Source organism: Amblyraja radiata, chromosome 12 (genome assembly GCF_010909765.2).
Source record: "Amblyraja radiata isolate CabotCenter1 chromosome 12, sAmbRad1.1.pri, whole genome shotgun sequence".
Taxonomy (NCBI): Eukaryota; Metazoa; Chordata; class Chondrichthyes; order Rajiformes; family Rajidae; genus Amblyraja; species Amblyraja radiata.
Genome location: NC_045967.1, coordinates 56,505,882 through 56,528,251, shown reverse-complemented (window position 1 = coordinate 56,528,251; position 22,370 = coordinate 56,505,882). Strand labels below are relative to the sequence as shown.

At 45.5% G+C, this 22,370-nt stretch overlaps 1 protein-coding gene across 1 annotated transcript in view; it reads left to right on the top strand.

Annotated features, from left to right (window-relative positions):
* The window catches only part of LOC116979245 (sodium- and chloride-dependent neutral and basic amino acid transporter B(0+)-like), a 46,603-nt gene extending 33,957 nt beyond the window's left edge, over positions 1 to 12,646 (top strand). The window contains exon 14 of the mRNA XM_033030845.1: positions 10,667 to 12,646. Within this exon, the coding sequence (XP_032886736.1) occupies positions 10,667 to 10,792 (126 nt within the window). The 3' untranslated portion in view covers positions 10,793 to 12,646. The remainder of the gene's footprint in view (positions 1 to 10,666) is intronic.
* The last annotated feature ends 9,724 nt before the right edge of the window (positions 12,647 to 22,370 follow it).

The following is a 22,370-nucleotide window of genomic DNA, read 5'->3' as shown; positions in this document are numbered from 1 at the left end:
AAGAAAGACTGGATAGACTCGGCTTGTACTCGCTAGAATTTAGAAGATTGAGGGGTGATCTTATAGAATCTTATGTTTCTATGTTTCCCTCTCCTCACCCCTCGGCTTGTACTCGCTAGAATTTAGAAGATTGAGGGGTGATCTTATAGAATCTTATGTTTCTATGTTTCCCTCTCCTCACCCCTCTCCCTCTCCCACCCATCCCTCTCTCCCCCACCCCGTTCACTCTCTACCCCACCCCCTTCCATCTCCCCCGCCCCCATCCCCTATCCCTCTGTTCCTCTTCCACCACTCCCCCTACCCCTCCCACCCCACGCTTCCACTTCTCTCCCCCTTCCCCCTCCACACTCCCTCCCCACTCTTTTTACCCTCTCACCCCACACCTCTCCCCCTCCCTCCCTCCACCCCTCCCTCCCTATCCCTCCCCTTCCACACATCTCTCTCCCCATCCCCATCTCTCACCCCCTACTCCGCTCTCCTTTCCCTCCCAAATCTGCCCCTTTTCCTCCTCCTCCTCCTCCTCTCCCCTCCTTCCCCTCTTCTCACCCCTCCCCCCACCTGTGTGTTTGGGGTGTGGTTAATGTGAGTGTGTTTCCGCAGCCCCCCCCCACCCCACCCGCAAACGCCGTTGGGGAAACAGACCCAACGGGTCTGCACTTGATCTAGTTAATATATAAAACTGTGTGCCTGTCGCCTGCCGTCCGTCCGGCTGCCTTTCTTCCTTTTGATTCGTTCCATCGTGTGATGTCACAATGCCCAATACTCGCAGATGTCCAATCGGAATGGATCCATTTACATGTACGGCGGCCGGCTGCATTTCTTCCTTTGATTCACTGCAACTCCGAAACCAGACGCAGAATCGCCGACATCTTTTCCATTTCGGTAGAGATTTCACTTTTCTTTCTAAGTATCCGCTCCTCATTACATTTCGTCGTGTTTAAGTACACGTTTTTAATCAAATCCTTCCCTCCCCCCCCAATATTTCAAAAATAAACTGGCTTCTCACCCATAGAAGCAGCACCAGCCCCAGCCCCTGGTGAACGTTCCAACGTGTGATGTCACAATGCCCGATGCTCACAGATGTCCAATCGGAATGGATTCATTTACATATGCCTTTGCAGGAGCACCAGCCCCTGGTGAACATTCCATTGTGTGATGTCACAATGCCCAATGCTCAAAGACATTCTTGCCATAGTGGGAGTACAGAGAAGGTTCACCAGACTGATTGCTGGGATGTCAGGACTTTCATATGAATAAAGACTGGATAGACTCAGCTTGTACTCGCTAGATTTTAGAAGATTGAGGGGGTATTTTATAGACTTACAAAATTCTTAAGCGGTTGGACAGGCTAGATGCAGGAAGATTGTTCCAGATGTTGGGGAAGTCCAGAACAAGGGGTCACACCGAGATGAGAAAAACATTTTTCACACAGAGTGGTGAATCTCTGGAATTCACTGGCACAGAATTCACTGGCACCGCCCCCTTCCCCCTACCCCTCTGTCCCTCTTCCATCACTCCCCCTACCCCTCTCCTCCTCCCTCCCCACTCTTCCTGTTCTCTCCCCCCTTCCCCCTCCTCTCCCCACTCCTTCCCCTCTCCTTCCCCTCTCTCCCCCCACCCCTCTCCCCCTCCCTCCATCCTCCCCTCCCTCCCCATTCCCCCCTCCCCCACGTCTCTCTCCCCATCCCCCTCTCTCACCTCCTACCCCGCTCTCCTTTCCCTCCCAAATCTGTCCCGTTTCCTCCTCCTCCTCTCCCCTCCCTCCCCTCTTCTCACCTCCCCCCACCTGTGTGTTTGGGGGGTGGTTAATGTGAGTGTGATGCCGCAGCCCCCCCCCCACCCCCGCAAAAGCCGTTAGGGAAACAGACCCAACGGGTCTGCACTTGGTCTAATTATTATATAAAAGTCTGTGGCTGCTGCCTGCCGTCCGTCCGTCCGGCTGCCGGCTGCCTTTCTTCCTTTTGATTCGTTCCATCGTGTGATGTCACAATGCCCAATGTTCACATATGTCCAATCGGAATGGATCCATTTACATATGCCTTTGCATGAGCCCCAGCCCATGGTGAACGTTCCATTGTGTGATGTCACAATGCCCAATGCTCAAAGACATTCTTGCCATAGAGGGAGTACAGAGAAGGTTCACCAGACTGATTCCTGAGATGTCAGGACTTTCATATGAAGAAAGACTGGATAGACTCGGCTTGTACTCGCTAGATTTTAGAAGATTGAAGGGGGATCTTATAGAAACCGATGTTGGGGAAGTCCAGAACAAGGGGTCACAGTTTAAGGATAAGGGGGAAATCTTCTAGGACCGAGATGAGAAAAACATTTTACACACAGAGAGTGGTGAATCTCTGGAATTCACTGCCACAGAAGGTAGTTGAGGCCTGTTCATTGGCTATATTTAAGAGGGAGTTAGATGTGGCCCTTGTGGCTAAAGGGATCAGGGGGTGTGGAGAGAAGGCAGGTACAGGATACTGAGTTGGATGATCAGCCATGATCATATTGACTGGAGGTGCAGGCTCGAAGGGCCGAATGGCCTACTCCTGCACCTGATTTCTGTTTCTAAGTCTCCCTCTTCTCACCCCTCTCCCTCTTCTCATCCCTCTTCTCACCCCTCTCCCTCTCCTACCCGTCCCTCTCTCCCCCACTCCCCTTCACTCTCTACCCTATCCCCTTCCCTCCCTCCCCCTGCCCCCTTCCCCCCTGTCCCTCTTCCACCACTCCCCCTACCCCTCCCTCCCCACTCTTCCACTTCTCTCCCTCACTCCACCCCTTTCCCTCCCCCACCCCTCTCTCTCCCCCACCCTCCCCTCTTCCACCTCTCCCCCTCCCACTATCCCTCCCCACTTTCCCCCCTCTCCCCCCACCTCTCTCCCCCTCCCTCCACACTCTTACCCCTCCCTCCTCCTCTCCGTCCCCATCCCTCCCCCCCACATCTCTCTCCCCTCCCCATCCCTCTTCCACTTCACTTCTCTCCCCCCCCTTCCCCCTCCCCTCTCCCTCCCCACTCTTTCCCCTCTCTCCACCCACCCCTCTCCCCTTCCCTCCCTCCTCCCCTCCCTCCCCAATCCCCCCCCCCTCACCCACATCTCTCTCCCCATCCCCCTCTCTCACCCCCCTCTCTCACCCCCTACCCCGCTCTCCTTTCCCTCCCAAATCTGTCCCATTTCCTCCTCCTCCTCTCCCCTCCCTCCCCTCTTCTCACCCCCCCCCCCTCCCCCCACCTGTGTGTTTGGGGGGTGGTTAATGTGAGTGTGATGCCTCCGCCCCCCCCCCCCCCCACGCAAACGCCGTTGGGGAAACAGACCCAACGGGTCTGCACTTGGTCTAGTATATTACTAAAACTCTCATCTTGACAACTTCCTGTCTGCGTTGTAATTAAATATACGCAAAAACGATCCCCCATAGCGCTACGATTTTTCGCCACCTTACTCGCCATTCTCCCCTGCTGCAAGTCAAATAAGTTTTGTTCCGATCGGTGAAATAGTACAAAAGTTATGAAGGCTTTGAAGGTTCCCTCTCCCCCACACCTCCCCTCCCCCACACCCCTCCCCCACAACCACCCCTTCCCCACAACCACCCCTCCCCCTCCCCACACCCCCCTTCCCCCACACACCCCACCCGCCATCACACACACCACCCCCCTCCCCACCACAACACCCCTCCCCCCACACCACCACCTCCCCCCTCTCCCACACCATGGTGGAATATTGCATTGGGAAATGGGTTGCGTTGGGGGACCAGGCCTCCCGTGTGACTGGGACCCAACGGGTCCCACTTAATCTAGAATATTACAAAAACTCTCATCTTATTTGTCCATATGCATGTGAGTGTGTGTGTCCCTGAATACCGCCAAAACTGTACACGATAGAGCTACACTTATTGGCCCACCTTACTCACCATTGTCCTGTGATGTAAATGAAACAAGTATTGTTCAGATTGATGGTGTTATTTACAAGTTATTGATATTTTAAACTTTACAAAACCACTTTACAAAACCACTTTTCCACTTGCCCTGCCCGTCAGCCGCGTTCGACGTCACAATGGGATCCCAAATCTCACTTGCACAAAAAAAAATTGTGATTTAAAAAAAACTCAGTTTTAATCAAATTTTACTTCGGAGTCACGTGAGTGACTACGTGAAGAACCCCGCCACGACGCATGCGTGTCATATCACTTCACGCTTGCGAAACGACAGGCGGGGTGGAGCGTTCCCCCGCAGCGGTAAGTTTGAAACCGCGACCTGCAGGTAAGAAATTTACTCTGCGGTAGTTTTGTTCCCCGCGCTGTTTTTTCACAGGGGGAGAAGCTGAACAAAATAGTGTCCACAAGTGCTGCGAGTGAAGCTGGCTGGGGAGAACCGTGAAGTTGCGGGAGCCAGCAGCAGCTGAAGGCACAAGCCCCGTAAGGGATCAGCTGTGCCGACTTTTGGTCCCGCGCCGGCCAGAACACCACGGCCGGGCGGGAGACTATTCAGAATGGGGCCGTCGACTTTTGACAAGTCGAAAACGGCAGGAGGCGGTGTGGAACGACGTTCCCCCGTAGCGACAATTTTAACTTGGACCTGCAGGTAAGAGCTGCGGTCTTTTTGTGTTTTTACCATGCTGATTACAGGTGGAGAAACCAACGGGCTGCGACAAAGCTGGTGGGCTAGATGGGATCAGCTGTGCCCGATGTCGCCTCCGCACCGGCCAGATCCACTCCACGGAAGGGCAGTAAGGACAAAGCTGGTGAGGGAGGACCGCGGAGCAGCGGGCAGCCAGCAGCACTCGGATCACCGATAGTGGGATCAGCTGTGCCCGATGTCGCCTCCGCACCGGCCAGATCCACGCGGCCGGGCAGTAAGGCTAGACACAAAAACAAACAAGGTCGTGGACTCAGAGGAGTCCGACTTTGAACAACCGCGGGCGGCCAGCGCCCGAGAGCGCTGGAGCCGGATGGAGCGGTGTGTTGGAGCATTTGCTCCAACGTGACAGACTCCGGGAGATGGAGTCGGGTCACTGTGGGCCCTATGATAAACCCACAGCAGTACCTCTTGAAGGGCTGCACAGTGCTTCTACCTCATCAGAGGGGAGCACTGCGGGTCAGTTCTGGGCTGACCTGGAAGAGGGGTCCGCAGAAGGAAAGACAAGTGTGCAAGGGGTGCAGGAACAAGAGAACCTACTGGAACCCACTACAGCCAAAGACAGCACCCTACGCACCCACGAGCAGAACTGGTGAAAGCTCGAAGGCCCGGTACTCAAAACATGAGTCTTTTTTAGGCCATGGCCCAGGCCGGCCTTCTTGGAAGATGCGGGGACCTCCAACGTCAACCAAACCGAAAATCCAGACACCAGCGCAACAACAGCAGCGAAGAACCTACAAAAAGAAGTAAACCTGCCACTGGTAACTATGGAGGTAGGTGGGTCTGGTTCCCTACAAAATACAGGGAGCATGGAGGTTGGGTGGAGATTACACTCTTTTCTGAAGGCTTGGAGCATGTTAACAACCGATACTTACATCTTAAGCAGTATCCAGGGATATACAATAGAGTTTATACACAAGTACAGCCCTCCAGTTCAACATATACTGAACTGAATGTTCGTGCCTTCTGATAAAGAAAAATCAAAAGCGCAAGCTGAACTGGAGCAGCTTTACATAAAAGGTGTAATTGAGAAAACTCAACACGAACCATTAGAATTCGTGTCCAATATATTTATCAAAAACAAAAAAGATGGTGGTTGTCGCATCATCATAGATCTGACAAAATGGATACCTTTGTTACTGCTAAACAATTAATTTCCAAAGGTTACTTCATGGCCAGCATCGATTTAAAAGATGCATACTATTCAGTGCCTATACGAGGTGACCACATTCAACTGGATGGGACAACTCTGGCAGTATAAAGCACTGCCAAATGGGTTATCATCAGCCCCAGGCTGTTCACAAAAATTTTGAAACCAGTCCTAGCGTCTCTACGGAAACGTAAACACATGGTCATGGCATATTTAGATGACATACTCATTGTGGGCAAAACTTTGGAATTCGCCAAACAAACTGTAACAGCCACAAAACAGTTATTTGGAAAACTGGGATTTATTATCCATCCAGTTAAATCTAAACTAACGCCTTCCACTACTATGGACTATTTGAGGTTTCACCATTGACTCAGTTCACATGTCGGTGACTCCGCCTAAGGGAAAGGCTAGAGATTTAATAGAGGCTTGCAATAACCTCATTGACATCAGCAAACCATCCATCAGATTGGTAGCAAAAGTAATTGGCAAAATGGTGGCTGCCTTTCCAGCCACACAATTTGGACCTCTACATTACCTAAACTTACAGAGAGCAAAAATACAAGCACTCTAAATTAATGCAGGTCACTTTGACAGACCTATGAAACTACCAATCAAGCTAAAATGGAACTAAAATGGTGGATAGATAACATCTGGCTTTGTTCCAATCCAATCATTGTCAGTAACCCTTCCATGGTACTACAAACTGATGCCAGTGCACTTGGGTGGGGAGCCACCAATACCATCACCAGCTGTGGAGGTAGATGGACTGCTCAGGAGGCATCATTATTACTCACACTGGGCATAAACTACCTGGAAATGTTGGGTGCATTACATGGTCTAAAGTCATATTGTACTGGGTCATATCACCAGCATGTTAGACTACAGATAGACAATACCACCATGGTAGCATACATTAACCACATGGGTGGAAACAAATCGACATCATGTGACAATCTGGCTAATACAATTTGGCAATGGTGTATCCAGAGAGATATTTGGATATCAGCCACTTACCTACCAGGAAGACTAAATTTAGTGGCAGACACCAGGTCACGCAAATTTAATAAAAACACCGAATGGATGTTGAATAAAAAAGTATTTGCTGATATTACAGCAAAATATGGAACACCAGATATCGATCTATTCGCATCCAGACTTAACCACCAGTTATCAAATTATGTTTCATGGGAACCAGACCCTGGGGCAGCGGCAACAGATGCATTTTCGCTGCATTGGGGGGGGGGGGGGATTGTTTATTTACGCATTCCCTCCTTTCTGCCTCATCAATCGGGTATTAAGGAAAATACAACAAGACTCTGCGTCTGGTATTGGTAGTACCCGATTGGCCTACTCAACCATGGTTCCCAGTGGTATTAAACATGGTATTAGAACCATGTATCACCATCCCACATAGACCAGATTTATTGCTACATCCCGTAACAAGGGATAGCCACCCATGCCATAAACATTTGAACTTATTAATTGTAGAGTTATAAAAACACCTCTACTACAACTGGGACTGACGGACCGAACAGTGAACATGATCTCGGCGGCCCAAAGACAGTCAACCAAAAAAAAAACAGTATCTGGTCTATATCAGGAAGTGGGCGATGCACTGCCATAAAAACAACATCACCTACAGAGACATGAACATCCCGTCTGTTCTGGAATATCTGGCAGGCCTCCACTATGATGAGGGGCTCAGTTACAGTGCCATCAACTGCGCCAGAAGTGCCCTATCGATTTACCTATGACAGGGGGCAGAGCGTTACTCTGTTGGGACTCACCCATTGGTAACAAAACTTATGAGGGGAATTTTAATACTAATCCCCCAAGAACCAGGTACTCCCAAATATGGGATGTAATTATTATCCTGAAGATGCTCAGGAATTGGTCTCCAGCAACAGCTCTGTCCCTCCACAGACTGGCATTAAAAACAGTCATGCTAATGGCATTGGTCACGGCACAAAGGGTACAGTCACTGCATAAACTAAGACTGGACAACATGACTTCCTCAACAGAAAATATTACGTTTCATATCTATGTTAGTAAGCAGAACAGACAGGGATCAGCAGGCCTCAATATACAATTTAGGTCATACCCAACAGATGACCGTCTATGTATAGTAAGACATCTGTCGTTATACATGGAGAAAACGAAAATCCTAAGAGGCAATGAGAAGGCACTTTTTGGTCAGCCACTTTTTGGTCAGCCCCTAGCAACCACACAAAAGAGTGACGGTCCAGACCATCTCAAGATGGCTGAAACAAGTGCTAACACAGGCTGGGGTGGATATTAATATTTTAAATCTCATTCCACCAGGGCTGCAGCTACATCGGCAGCGATACAGTTGGATGTACCAATGGACCAAATCCTCAAGGCAGCAGGATGGTCTGGGGGGGGAAAAACATTCCAATTATTTTACAATAAACCAGTAATGAAACCTGGAACGTTTGCAGAAACAATTTTAAGTTCTGTAAATTAATTTAAACCCATAAAAAGGGGTTATAAATTTGTGTTAATAAATTTTATGATTTCAATGTCGAATTCATGTCCAAATTATGTTAACACAATTCCTCCTACAGTCATCAAGGCAGACGTGATGCATGGACTCGTTTCCACGGCATGAAATCAGAGCTTTAAAATCTTCACGTAGTCACTCACGTGACTCCGAAGTAAAATAGTAAGATTAAACCAGAACTTACCAGTTTGAAGTTTGATCTGTATTTTATGAGGAGTTACGATGAGGGATTACGTGCCCTCCGCTCCCACCCTTGATCATATACTTAACTGGTATCTCTTCTCTAATCTTACTATGTTTAGCCATTACAGTTATCTGTGATTTCACACCGCTGCTTTGAAGAATGACACGCATGCGTCGTGGCGGGGTTCTTCACGTAATCCCTCATCGTAACTCCTCATAAAATACAGATCAAACTTCAAACTGGTAAGTTCTCGTTTAATCTTACTATTCTTCCGTTTTCATTAACAGCTAACATTGTGTTTAGGTTATTTTAAAGGAAAAAATGCAAATTTCATTGAGAATTTCACTTAAAAAAAAATATGATTTTCATTGTGTGTGGGGGGGGGGGGGGGGGGGATGAGAGTTGTGGAGGGGGAGCGCTCGTTTTTTTTTTTTTTTAAGACATTTTCGTTGTGGGATAGGGGGAGGTGAGTAGTGAGGCAGGGGGATAAAGGGAGAGGATGGGGTAGGGAGGGAGAGGGAGGGGAAAGTGTGGGAGGCGAGGTGGGAGAGTGGGGGAAGAGGGGGGATAGAGGGATGAGGTAGGGAGTGGAGGATAGAGGGAGAGAAGGGCAGTGGGAGAGATGAGGAGGGAGAGTGGGGGTGGGATAGGGGGAGATGAGGTGTAGGGGGTGGAGGAGGCAGGGAGGGAAGAGGGGTTATGGAGGGAGGGAGTGACAGGGTAGGGGAAAGGAGAGGGAGGGACAGGTGAGGGACTGTGTGGGAGAGGGGAGGAGAAGAGGGGAAAGAAGAAGGAGGGTGAAGAGGATGGGTAGGGAATGCTGGGGGATGAAGGGGAATGGAGGAGGATCGGGTAGGAAGAGGGATGGCGAGGTAATTGAGGAGGGGAGGGGGAAGAGGGACAATGGGAGGGAGGGGGTGAGGGGAGGAAGCAGAGGAGGGATATTGGAGGGTGGGGAGAGAGGGGATAATGGAGGAGGGGAATAGGGGACTGAAGAGATTGAGATGCGTTCACATTGATCTTATTTTTTACAAGTTATTGCCATTTTCAACTTTAAAAATGTTTGAGTCGCGCTCCCACTTGCCGGCCGCGCCTGTGTAGTTGGGGAAGGGTTGCCGTGACTCGCGTCACAACGGGGATCTCTAGCGTCACAACGGGAATCTTTCAGCCGCGCCTGCACAGTTGGGGGCTATGAGTCAGTGGTGGATATGGCCCTGGGGGACAGGCCCAAGGTTCCTCACCTGGTCTAGTTTATCTTATTATTCAGCTCTAACATTGTGCCTTAGAACAGAAGCACACAAAAAAGTGTGCCCCATCATTTTAATAATCATACCTCAACTCCTCTTCTATTTCTCTCAATTGCCTGTGTTTTCAAAATCTACCTCTATCTTAAACACTTCCAATGCTCTTGCCTCCACAACCTTCTGGGGTAGGGGCTTTTAGAGATTCAGTACCCTCTTCAAGAAGTGATAGATGGGAAGTTAGGGAAAAGGGAAACGAGAGATATACAAGATTCCTTATCCTGTCATGCCCCTTAGAATCATATATGTTTTAATAAGATCTTCCTTTATTCTAGTCGCCCATAAAGGGCACTTACAGAGTTACAAATTCCCCGTGTGCCAGGTCCCCCTTTGTTCTCCCCCCTCCTCACAGTGGTCTCCCAACGCCGGGTCCTCCATTGAACTCTCCCCTCCCTCACAGCAGTCCCCCCCACAGCCGAGTCCTCCATTGTCCATTGTTCTTCCCACTCCCACATGGTGGAGCCGCCACTCCACTGTTGCTCTTCCCCCTCCCTCACGGCAGTCCCCCTGCACCGGGTCCTTCTTTGTTCCTTCCCTCAGCAACGGCGTCCTCACTTTCGCATGTCAATCCTCGACCGTCGGTTGGCGCCATCATTGATAGCCGCACCAACCACTCCATTAATGCTGCCCGGCCCTCCCCGGATGCCTCCGTGGCGCCGACCCAGGGCACAGGCTCCAGGAAAGATGGCCGCGGGTTTTGGCGATCCGCGAGGCTCCACCTCTGTCACGGGCTCCGACATGCGAGGCTCCACCTCCAACTCACAAGGTATCAGCCGCGAGGTTCTGGCCCGCGATGCTCCATCACTGGCCCGCAATTTTCTGTGCATTTATGGTGAGTTTAAATCAAATAGAAATTAAAGAACTATTTTCCTTTTCACAGAAAATCGTCAGATCTTCCAAGCCAACTCCGGACTGGGGTCCTTACTTAAAGCAGCACCGAGGAGAAAGATACAGCAATAAGCATGATTTCAAACAAACTGGCTTGGCTGAGATGGCAAAATTATAGGCACTAGTTACAATTCCATTTATAAATATTGTTCCAATATTGAAGAATATTTTTCAAAATAGGGAAAATAGCTTCATCTAATAAATCAGGCATAGCACAGGGACAATCTTAAGGACACAAGCTCTTCATGTACAGTTTTGCCAGAGAGCATTTCTCAAAAATTCTTGCTTGTGAATCCTTGGTAAAGAAGACTGACCAAGTTTCCAAAGTGCAAACCAATGGTCATGCCTAAAGTACATATTCATTAAATTATCCTTCTCAACTATGACTTTAAATATATCATAATATAATTTTTTTTAATGACAATGACAAGTATCCTAACTCTCAAGCAGTAGATGTCATGGATTAAATCAAAAAAAGATATGGAAATATAATTCAACGGATACTTTTAAGGCTGAGATAGATAGATTCTTGATTAGTAAGAGTGCCAAGGGTTATGGGGAGAAGGCAGGAGAATGGGGTTAGGAGGGAGAGACAGATCAGCCATGATTGAATGGTGCAGTAGACTTGATGGGCCGAATGACCAAATTCTGCTCCTTTCACTTCTGACCTTATGATAATGCCACCCACCGTAACACCTACTAGTTTCATTTTTAAAACAAGAGATGGTTGATCAAAAATCTCCTGATAAAGAGATTAAACTTTAAATAATATATTTCATACATTTATTTTAATAATCATTCTATTTTTAATCATTCATAACTGGGTTTCCCAAATTTCCAGAAAAGATGACAACAGAATGCAAGTATCATTGATTTATGATACAGAAAAAGCAGAATATTTCCATCCTTGATGACAACTGATTGCTGTTGGTCTGTTCACCTCTATTAGAATACTCAGCAGCAGTCTGTCTTTCACCAACCATACCAAGACCGCACAACTATAATCAGGAACTGGACACCCCACAATCTGGAATACCCATCCTATAAGCCTCACTCATTGGTAACTACCTGCTCATTATAGTCTTCGATCTTATCAAGACGGGCATCTACCTGATTAAATATAAGCCTATTAAATCAGGCACTGGAATTTAAAGGATACCTGCAATTAAAGTCGGCAGTCAACATTTGCAAATGTTTATCTACCACACAGCTACATGCCTTTCTCTGTCTCCCCTCCACCCCTTAAATTACCTTTCTTCACACTAATGTCTAAATTAAAGGTTTCCTTACTTTTCAGGTGCACCAGCCACCCGCACATCTTCCCTGCATACATTGGTGGAGAATTGTAATGGTAACAATTACAGCTAAGAGCCCACCTTAATTACATGACTGCTTGTTCGTTTAAGCAAAACAATTTGCCACCAATCCAGTGAGCATATTGCTCCATCTGACAATATGAATCAGTAAGAAGCATCCTCCTCTCAACCCTATAAAATCTAAGCAGAGAGAAAATAAAACTCATAAGCAGGTTCATCTGGTAGTGAGGAGGATGGAGAAATATAGTGACTACTCAAATACAATTCATACATTTTTCCTCCATCTTTTAAGATTAAGTATAATTGAAATATTAAGTCCGGTTATAAGACTGATTACAAGTGATTGTTTCATTGTTTGCTTTTTGTTTACACTATGTCACTTTATACTACAAATTATACAAAGGCCTCTTGAATAATCACAGTCTCTTCTAACTTATTCAATCAAGTCCTGGGTAATTGATAGTTAAAGAGTGTTGGAGTATCTTTGTTGGAGTCCAACTGTAAATGTGGATTCCATTACTATGAATATACCAGTTGACGTGACTAGATTGGACATTTGTTCTATGTTCTGTCTGCTTTTATTTCCTTTTGTAAGATCCAATTATATCAGTTAACGTTTCTGGTCTGGCTGCTTTTATTAAAATGATCCCTGGACCACAAGAAGTTGCTACTATTTCAACCTCCTTAACTCTAAATAATAACTGTCTCCATTTGCTCTTCTTTCAGTCACACCAAGCGTATATCACAACAATTGCTTACAAATGTCAAAACATGCTCATTAACAAACTACACTAAAAAATGAAGCAAAGAGGAACATAAAATAAAATTGCAGTCCAGGAAAGTACCCAAAATGATCATTTAATTATGAAGGAATTCCACTTTCCCCAGTCACCATGGATGCCTTTAGGACATTTGTTGAACCAGAAAATATTACAGAATTTGGACTGCAGAGGTTTGGTGAAATACTATGTCACACGTTAACCTTATTACATAAGCAAAATTTGATGTTTATGGTCACAGTAACACAAGGCTACCATTGAATGGACTCGTGTTATGTGATAATATAACTAAAGCAGTATTACAAGTGATCCACATAATGATCAAAGTCGGTAAGTACTTGAGAACAAAATTAAACACCATTCATGTATGGTCTTTTGACTGACAATAACCTCGAAGATTTATCAAATAAAATGGATCGGGAGCTATGGAAAATACAAAAATAGCATGGATTGGCTTAACACAATGTCAGGACTGACATGACTGGCCTATTGGCAATCTATACTAGAAGATGAGCTGAAACAACACAGCTGAAAGTAACTCCATATGTTCAGTTTTGCATTCTTTATTTTCACATGTACCGAGGTACAGTGAAAAGATTTTGTTTGCATTCTATCCAGTCATATATGAATACAATCAAGCAACTCTCTGGTTAACTCGTCCCTTCCCACCCAAACCACCCCCTCCCCAGGTACTTTCCCCGGCAACCACAGGAGATGCAACACCTGTCCCTATACCTCGCCCCTCGACTTCGTCCAAGGACCCTAACAGTATTTTCAGGTGAGCCAGAGGTTCACTTGCACCTCCTCCAACCTTATCTACTGTATCTGCTGTTCCAGGTGTGGACTCCTATATATGAGCGAGACCAAACGCAGGCTCGGCAATCGTTTCACTGAACACCTCCACTCAATCCACCTAAACCTACCAGATCTTCTGGTTGCTAAACATTTTAACTGCCCCTTTCATTCCCATACTGACCTTTCTGACCTCCATTGACAGTGAGGCCCAGGGCAAATTGGAGGAAAAACACCTCATATTTTGCTTGGAGGAAAAACACCTCATATTTTGCTTGGAGGAACAACACCTCACATTTCGTTTGACACCCCAGCAGTATGAAAATTGACCTCTAACTTCAAATAACCTTGCTCTCCATCCCTCCCCCCTTCCCAGTTCTCCGACCAGTCTGACTGCCCTCGATCACATTTTTTCTACGTTTGCTTTGTTGTTACCTTCTCCGAGCTAACAATGATCTATTCTACATTTTCCATGACCTCCACACTCTATCTTGTTTTCACACCTTACACTTCCTTATCTCTGCATTTCCCTCTCCCCTGACAGTCTGAAGAAGGGTCTTGATCCAAAACATCGCCCATTCCTTCTATCCAGAGATGCTGCATGTCCCGCTGAGTTACTCCAGCATTTTGAGTCTATCTTCAGTTTAACCATTATTTGTGCTTGGTTTAAATGGTGAATAAATATTAGATTAGCTCTGTTGAACAGAGTAACCTAATTCTGTGTATTCTATGTAATTATGTTTTATTATTGCCTTTTTTTAAGAATTAAAGTTTCTGCTTCCTAATATCCATGTTTCACCCTTTTGCTTTAAACCAAAAAGCACATCCCCAGGGTGCTTAACAATAGCACCCCACAGTCAATGATTTGAACAGGCTCTGAGCACAGTGAAGGCATTTGTTCAGCATTACAGCAATCTTTCTGCATATAAACATGTCCTGTACATAATTGGAATCTGAGACCAATTTAAGTATACAGTTGAGATGATAAATGTGCAATGAAGGCATCAAAAAGCTTGTTAGATAAAGAAGAAAAGGACCTGTAAAGATAACCTATCCTGCTTTCTGAAATTAATATGTTCCTCCAGTCTCCCAAGAAAAGCTTAAGTCTTATTTCTAAAAGCGCTATTAAGCTTTCAATACACAGTAATACCCAATTTGCATAGATTTAAGATAGCAGCAAATCTCTTCACCATTTCAATTGAAGCATTAATTTCTTACTCAACCATGTTTATGAAGTCAAAAATAGAACAAGGGGTCACAGTTTAAGGATAATGGGGAAGTCTTTTAGTACCGAGATTAGAAAATGTTTTTTCACACAAAGAGTGGTGAATCTGTGGAATTCTCTGCCACAGAAAGTAGTTGAGGCCAGTTCATTGGCTATATTTAAGAGTGAGTTAGATGTGGCCCTTGTGGCTAAAGGGATCAGGGGGTATGGAGAGAAGGCAGGTACAGGATACTGAGTTGGATGATCAGCCATGATCATATTGAATGGCGGTGCAGGATCGAAGGGCCGAATGGCCTACTCCTGCACCTATTTTCTATGTTTCTAAAAAGTCATAACTGCTCAAGAAGGAACTGCAGATGCTGGAAAAATCAAAGAGACAAAAATGCTGGAGAAGCTCAGCGTGTGAGGCAGCATCTATGGTGCAGCTGAAGAAGAGTCTCGACCCGAAACATCACCTATTCCTTCCTGAAGAAGGGTCGCAACCTGAAACGTCACCTATTCCTTCGCTGAAGATGGGTCTCGACCCGAACCGTCACCTATTCCTTCGCTCCATACATGCTGCCTCACCCGCTGAGTTTCTCCAGCATTTTTGTCAAGTCATAACTGCTGCTATTTTGAACATTTCCTGATATTTGGATTTGCACCAAAAAACATTTTTGGTCCAAATCCAAAAAAGTTTGTTGTCATTGAGTTTTCTTTTAATGCCCATGGTTACCCAATAATTTCTCTATCATTTAAACCAACAGCTCCTCTAAACAAATGAAAGAGCTGGGGCAGCAGATAGTGTACAGTCAAGATGCTGAAAACATAAACACACTGAGCTTCTCCAGCAGCCCAGAGCCTCAGCAACTGCTCTTGCAAAAACTGCTAGCATGTTAATAGTGAGCGCACACACGAGCACACGCACAAAACAACAAACTAATAATTATAACAATAAAGAAGATAAAGCCAATGCCCCCAAGTCTATGTAGTTCCGAGCTTATTTGGAGGTTGTAGTGTTTAATAGCCTGATGGCTATTAGGAGGAAGCTGTTCCTAAACCTGGACGTTGCATTTTTCAGACTCCTATATCTTCTTCCCAATGGCAGAAGTGAAATTGAGGTGTGGCCAGGGTGGTGTGGGTCTCTGATGATGCTGGCTGCCTGTATGAGGCAGCAACTCCTGTAAATCCGGTGGAGAGGTCATTACACGTGATGGACTGGGCAATGTTCACCACTTTTTGCAGTCTTCATCGCACCTGAGCTTTAGAGTAGCTGAGCATGGTTGTGATGCAAACAGTCAATATGCTCTCTACTGTACACCTGTAGAGGTTCAAGAGAGTCTCCTTTGACATCTCAGGAAGTAGAGGCTTTCTTTATAATTGCATCAGTGTGGGTCCTCATCCTTCCCCTTCCAAAGTCCACAATCAGTTCCTTGGTCTTATTGACATTAAGAGCAAGGTTGTTATGCTGGTACCATTAGTCAGTCGACCAATGTCCCTTCTATACACATTATCATCTGTAATTCATCCAACAATGGTGATGTCGTCCGCGAACTTGAAGATGGAGTTTGTACTGTCTGGCTACACGGTCGCGAGTATAGAGTGAGTAGAAATTAGCAAGAAACTGAATTTTATCTTCAGAAAGTCAAAAATTATTTCAAGCTAGAACTATTTCCAAATATTTCACCACTAAACACGTAAAAGGACCTCTATTATATTTGACAGGAATCAATATTCGGAAACACATCACAGGTTGACTTTATAGCAAAGAAAAAAACTTCTGTACAATAAAGGAACTGAAATCATCAAAAATAAAATTAACTTTATGCGGTAGAACACTTTCATTATTTTGTTACATGTGAAGAAACAAAAGTCATTGATTAACCGTGTAATTAAAAAATGATAATCAGACATTGGCCCCAGCTTTACTCACGCTATTAAATAATAATAGATCGCTAGTATCCATAGAAAACACTTTGCCTTTCCAACTTCTAAAGATCTTCACCCATATTGAAGCAACGACCAAGAAAGCACACCAAGCACATCCTTAGGATGTTTGACATGTCCCCTACAATCTCACCAACCTCTACAGATGCACCAAAGAAAGCATTTTATCAGGATGCATCACATCTTGGTTTGGGAACAGCTCCAACCAAGACCGCAAAAAATTGCAACAAATAGTGGGCACAGCCCAGACCAACACACAAATCAACCTCCCTTCTATTCAGTCTAAAGAAGGGTCTCAACCCAAAACGTCACCCATTTGTTCTCTCCAGAGATGCTGCCTGTCCCGCTGAGTTACTCCAGCATTTTGTGTCTATCGCCCTTCGTTTGATCCTATTTATACCTCACGCCGCCTCGGCAAGGCCAGCAGCATAATCAAAGACAAGTCGCGCTCTGGCCACTCACTCTTCTCCCCTCTCCCATCAGTCAAAAGGTACAGAAGTGCGAAAAGGTAGGTTAATATGGACTGAGCGGAGGTATTCAGCTAAACGATCGCCGAGCCTGCGCTTGGTCTCGCCGATGTAGAGAAGCTTGGCTTGTACGGCAATGTAGAGAAGATGGAAAGACTGGGCTTGTATTCACTGGAGTTTAGAAGGATGAGATGGAATCTTATAGAAACATATAAAATTATAAAAGGACTGGTCAAGGTAGATGCAGGAAAAATGGTCCCAATGTTGGGGGAGTCCAGAACCAGGGACCACAGTCTAAGATTAAAGGGGAGGCCATTTAAAACTGAGATGAGAAAAAACTTTTTCATCGAGAGAGATGTGAATTTGTGGAATTCTCTGCCACGGAAGGCAGTAGAGGCCAATTCACTGGATGAATTTAAAAGAGAGCTCCAGGGGCTTGCGAAATCAAGGGATAAGGGGAGAAGGCAGGCACGGGTTGCTGGTTGTGGATGATCAGCCATGATCACAATGAATGGCGGTGCTGGCTCGGGCCAAATGACCTCCTCCTGCACCTATTTTCTATGATCTCAGCTCTGTAAATGGTTCTATTGTAATTGTATTGTCTTTCTGCTGACTGGATAGCACGTAAGAAAAACTTTTCCCTAAACTAAATTCATGCCGACCAGTGATCACCCTTACACTAATTCTATACTACAGAGTAGAGACAATTTACAGAAGCCAATTAACCAACAAACCTGCACATCTTTGAATTGTGGGAGGAAACCAGAGCATCCGGAGGAAACCCACGCGGTCACAGGGACAACGTACAAGCTCCATACAGACAGCACCCATAGTCAGACTCGAACCCGCGTCTATGGTGCTGTAAGGTAGCAGCTCTACCACTGCGCCACTGTGCTGCCCTTCCTACTGCTAAAAAGAGGCAGTTGCAATTATTGAAAAGTAATACAACAAGGTCTTTGCAGATGTTACAATCCTCAACAGATTGTAAGTGGATGGATTCCCTTGATGGTTGTAAATATGCACGGCCCAACTCAAAGAACTGAAGAATAAAATGCAAGAGCATCGGGATGTCAATTTTTATATCAAGGTACATTGTCTGTACAGAGTTTGTACTTTCTCCCTGTGATCGCCTGGGTTTTCAATGGGTGCTCTGATTTCCTCCCACACTCCAAAGATGTACAGGTTTGTAGGTTAATTGGCTTTGGCAAAATAGTAAATTGTCCCGAGTGTGTAGGATAGTGCTAGTGTACGGGCTGATCACTGGTCGGCGTGCACCGAAGGGACTGTTTCCACGCTGTATCTCTAATGTCTAAAGACAAAAATGTCTGCAGAGTCCAACATAAGAAAATAACAAATAAAAGCAGGATTGAACCATTCAGCACCTTGTACTGCTATGTCATTCAATAAGATTAGGACTGATCTTATATTTTAACACCGCTTATGGCATTAAGCCCACATATTCTGGTATCCAAAGATTGATTGATCCTGGTCTTGATCACATTGGTGGGCCCTGTCTCACTCAATGAAACTAAGAACCTTTTAAAATAACTTTTAAAGATACAGTGGTATTAAAAAACATAATTGTAGAAGAGTAAAAGAGTGGCAAGAATGGACATTGGACAGCAGGAAATGACACTGGAGAAGTATTAAGGGAGAACAAAGAAATGGCAAATTAACTGAATAAGTTTGAGTCTTCACAAGATATTCAAGAGAGTCAAGGAACAGAAGTGAGTGCAGCCGCTATTACTAAGGAGAGAGTGCTTGGGAAGCTGAAAGGTCTGAAGGTGGATAAGACACCTGGACGAGATGGACTACGCCTATCTAGATCTAGATGCACTCTGAAACAACAGTTAACAATTGAAAACATTTTGTCAAAACTCTTCAACCTGAAACATTAATTCTAAAACATTTACCATGGGCTTTCCCAGCCTGGCCTGCCAATTGCTGCCGGCATCTTTTGTTTTTGTTCTTCATTGCATAATCTTGCTTCTGAAAAGGAGTTTGAGAAAACATTAGAACTTAAGGCAAGCAACAAGTTTAAGCAGGCCAACAGGTCAACCACCAGTTGCATGATATAGTACTATTGTACTACTCCACGTCACAAAATAAACACTCTCAGCTACAATGAGTTTTAATACTTGGCTTTGGAATGACTGAAGATTAGAATTGATTTTCCTACCATTCTTTGTAAAACATACTTGTTGCTTGTCAAATTCATTAGCTTATTAATTTAACAAAGATTTGCATATTCAATTGATATCAAATAAAGTTCTCAACACATTTGTTTGGCCAGTCCATGGAGAACCTGTATATTCTGGAAATCTCATTCTTAGCACCATTAAGGATTTTGCTTCTTCAGTTATTACAATGCTTTCACGTTGTGCTTCCATGAGATTATTTTATCATACATCCTCCCAAAAAAGACCAATTTCAAATATAATGATGAAACATTAACACAAATCTTATGTTATCGATATAGGGGACAGGTAATTTATTAAAATTACTGACTGCAATAATTAATTAATTGAAAAAAACTCAATTGCCCTTTGAGGAGGGAATTAGATAATCAGTTTGAAGGGAGATGGGATTTCCAAACAATGCAAAAAATGCTAACTGGATGCTGTCCTCCTGAGCCAGTATTTATTCAAAATGTCACACAGCCTCCTTGGAATTAAGAATTCCGTCAAAAGCATTTCTCTTGCAAAAACACGTGAATGGTACCACATATTCACTCTACACCTCTATCCCCCATCAGGAGGGTCTCAAAGCCCTCCGGTTCTTCCTCAACCAGAGAACCAACCAATCCCCGTCTACAGATACTCTCCTCCGCCTAGTGGAGCTGGTCCTTAAGATTAATAACTTTTCGTTTAACTCCTACCATTTCCTCCAAATACAAGGCACGCACATGGGCCCCAGCTATGCCTGCCTCTTTGTAGGGTTCGTCGAACAATCCTTGTTCGATACGTACCAGGGCCCCATCCCCGACCTCTACCTCCGCTACATCGACGATTACATTGGTGCTACCTCCTGCACCCACACACAACTCACTGACTTCATCAACTTCACCACTAACTTCCATCCGGTACTCAAATACACCTGAACCATTTCCGACACTTCCCTACCATTTCTTGACCTCACTATCTCCATTGCAGGTGATAGACTTCTGACCGACATGCACTATAAATCCACTGACTCCCATGGCTATTTAGACTACACTTCTTCCCACCCTGCTTCCTGTAAGGACTCCATCCCCTACTCCCAATTCCTCCGTCTACGCCGCATCTGCTCCCAGGATGAGGTGTTCCACACCAGGGCATCGGAAATGTCCTCATTCTTCTGGGAACGGGGGTTCCCCTCCCCTACTATAGATGAGGCTCTCACCAGGGTCTCTTCAATACCCCGCAACACTGCTCTCTCTCCCCATCCCCCCACTCGGAACAAGGGCAGAGTCCCCCTAGCCCTCACCTTCCAACCCACTAGCCGCCACATACAACAAATAGTCCTCCGTCATTTCCGCCACCTCCAACGTGACCTCACCACTCGCCTCATCTTCCCATCTCCCCCCGTCTGCTTTCTGCAAAGACCAATCCCTCCGTAACTCTCTGGTCATTTCTTCCCTTCCCACCCCCGCACCCCCCCCTCCCCGGGCACTTTCCTTTGCAACCACAGAAGATGCTACACTTGTCGCTTTACCTCCCCCCTCGACTCCATTCAAGGACCCAAGCAGTCATTCCAGGTGCGACAGACCTGCACCTCCTCCAACCTCATCTATTGCATCCGCTGCTCTAGATGTCAGCTGACCTACATCGATGAGACCAAGCGTAGGCTTAGCGATCGTTTCGCCGCACACCTCCGCTCAGTCCGCATTAACCAACCTGATCTCCCTGTGGCTCAGCACTTCAACTCCCCCTCCCATTCCAAATCTAACCTTTCTGTCCTGGGCCTCCTCCACGGCCAGAATGAGCACCACCGGAAATTGGAGGAGCAGCACCTCATATTCCGCTTGGGCAGTCTGCACCCCTGCAGCTTGAACATTGACCTCCAATTTCCGGTAGCCCTTGCTGTCTCCTCCCCTTCTCAGCTCTCCTTCAGCCCTCTGGCTCCTCCTCTTCCTTTCTTCTTCCCCCCCACCCCCCCCCCACCCTGCATCAGTCTGAAGAAGGGTTTCAGCCCGAAACGTTGCCTATTTCCTTCGCTCCATAGATGCTGCTGCACCCGCTGAGTTTCTCCAGCACTTTTGTCTACCTTCGATTTTCCAGCATCTGCAGTTCCTTCTTGAACATATTAAACATATCTAGTTTAATTTGATTTTATGTTATAGTGTATAACACAATGTTTTGGAACTAATGCCTTCTACATCCCCTGGAAATTGGTCAATATGTTATAAGAACTAGTGAATCAATAAACCTGATTTACCCTTACCAACCTGTTAAAAATGTACCCATTCATTCTTTCTTCTTTGTTGAAGCAAAGACCAAACTGACTTCCTCTCTTTAAAAATATCCTAATTTTAATGTTTTTTCTACCCAGAGGGTATATTAAAAATTAAGAAGTGTGTATAAAGGAACTGCAGATGCTTGTTTAAACCGAAGAAAACATTTGGTTCAGAATATAATATAACAACAGCTTTGAGTTAAGAGTAAAATCAGAATTGTTTTGAAATAATGTGTTTTGTAACTGGCATTGGGAGAGATTCAACCTGCCAAAATCCATTCCTAAGCAATGAGATCATTTTGAATTACTGCAACAATCAATCTTATGCAGAAGATTAAAGCATTGTGCAAAAAAGAAAAATCGGATGTTTCCATAGCAGACATCACTCACAACAGCAATTTTGCTCCAAAGCAGAATGCTGAAAACATCCTAAATATATATATCAGCTAGAAAACTGCAATGTGCCTGGAAAGGATTTTTAAAGCAGGCTGCTCAGTAACAATTCTAAGTGCCAATTATATGTGCCAAGTATATGTGCCAATTCCCAGCAAAATATAGGGAGGTTGCACGGCCGTCGAAGTCACGACCCGTGACCCGTACTGTTGCCACGCAACGGCAACTGGAGTACACGCTTACGCACTTACAATGACTTCCAGTGCAGCGGGCCCGTCTTCTTTCCCCATATATCCGTTCAATTGTCGCAGTACGACTCAAATCTAGCAACTGAGGAGTACAAACGATATGTCCAAAATTATGA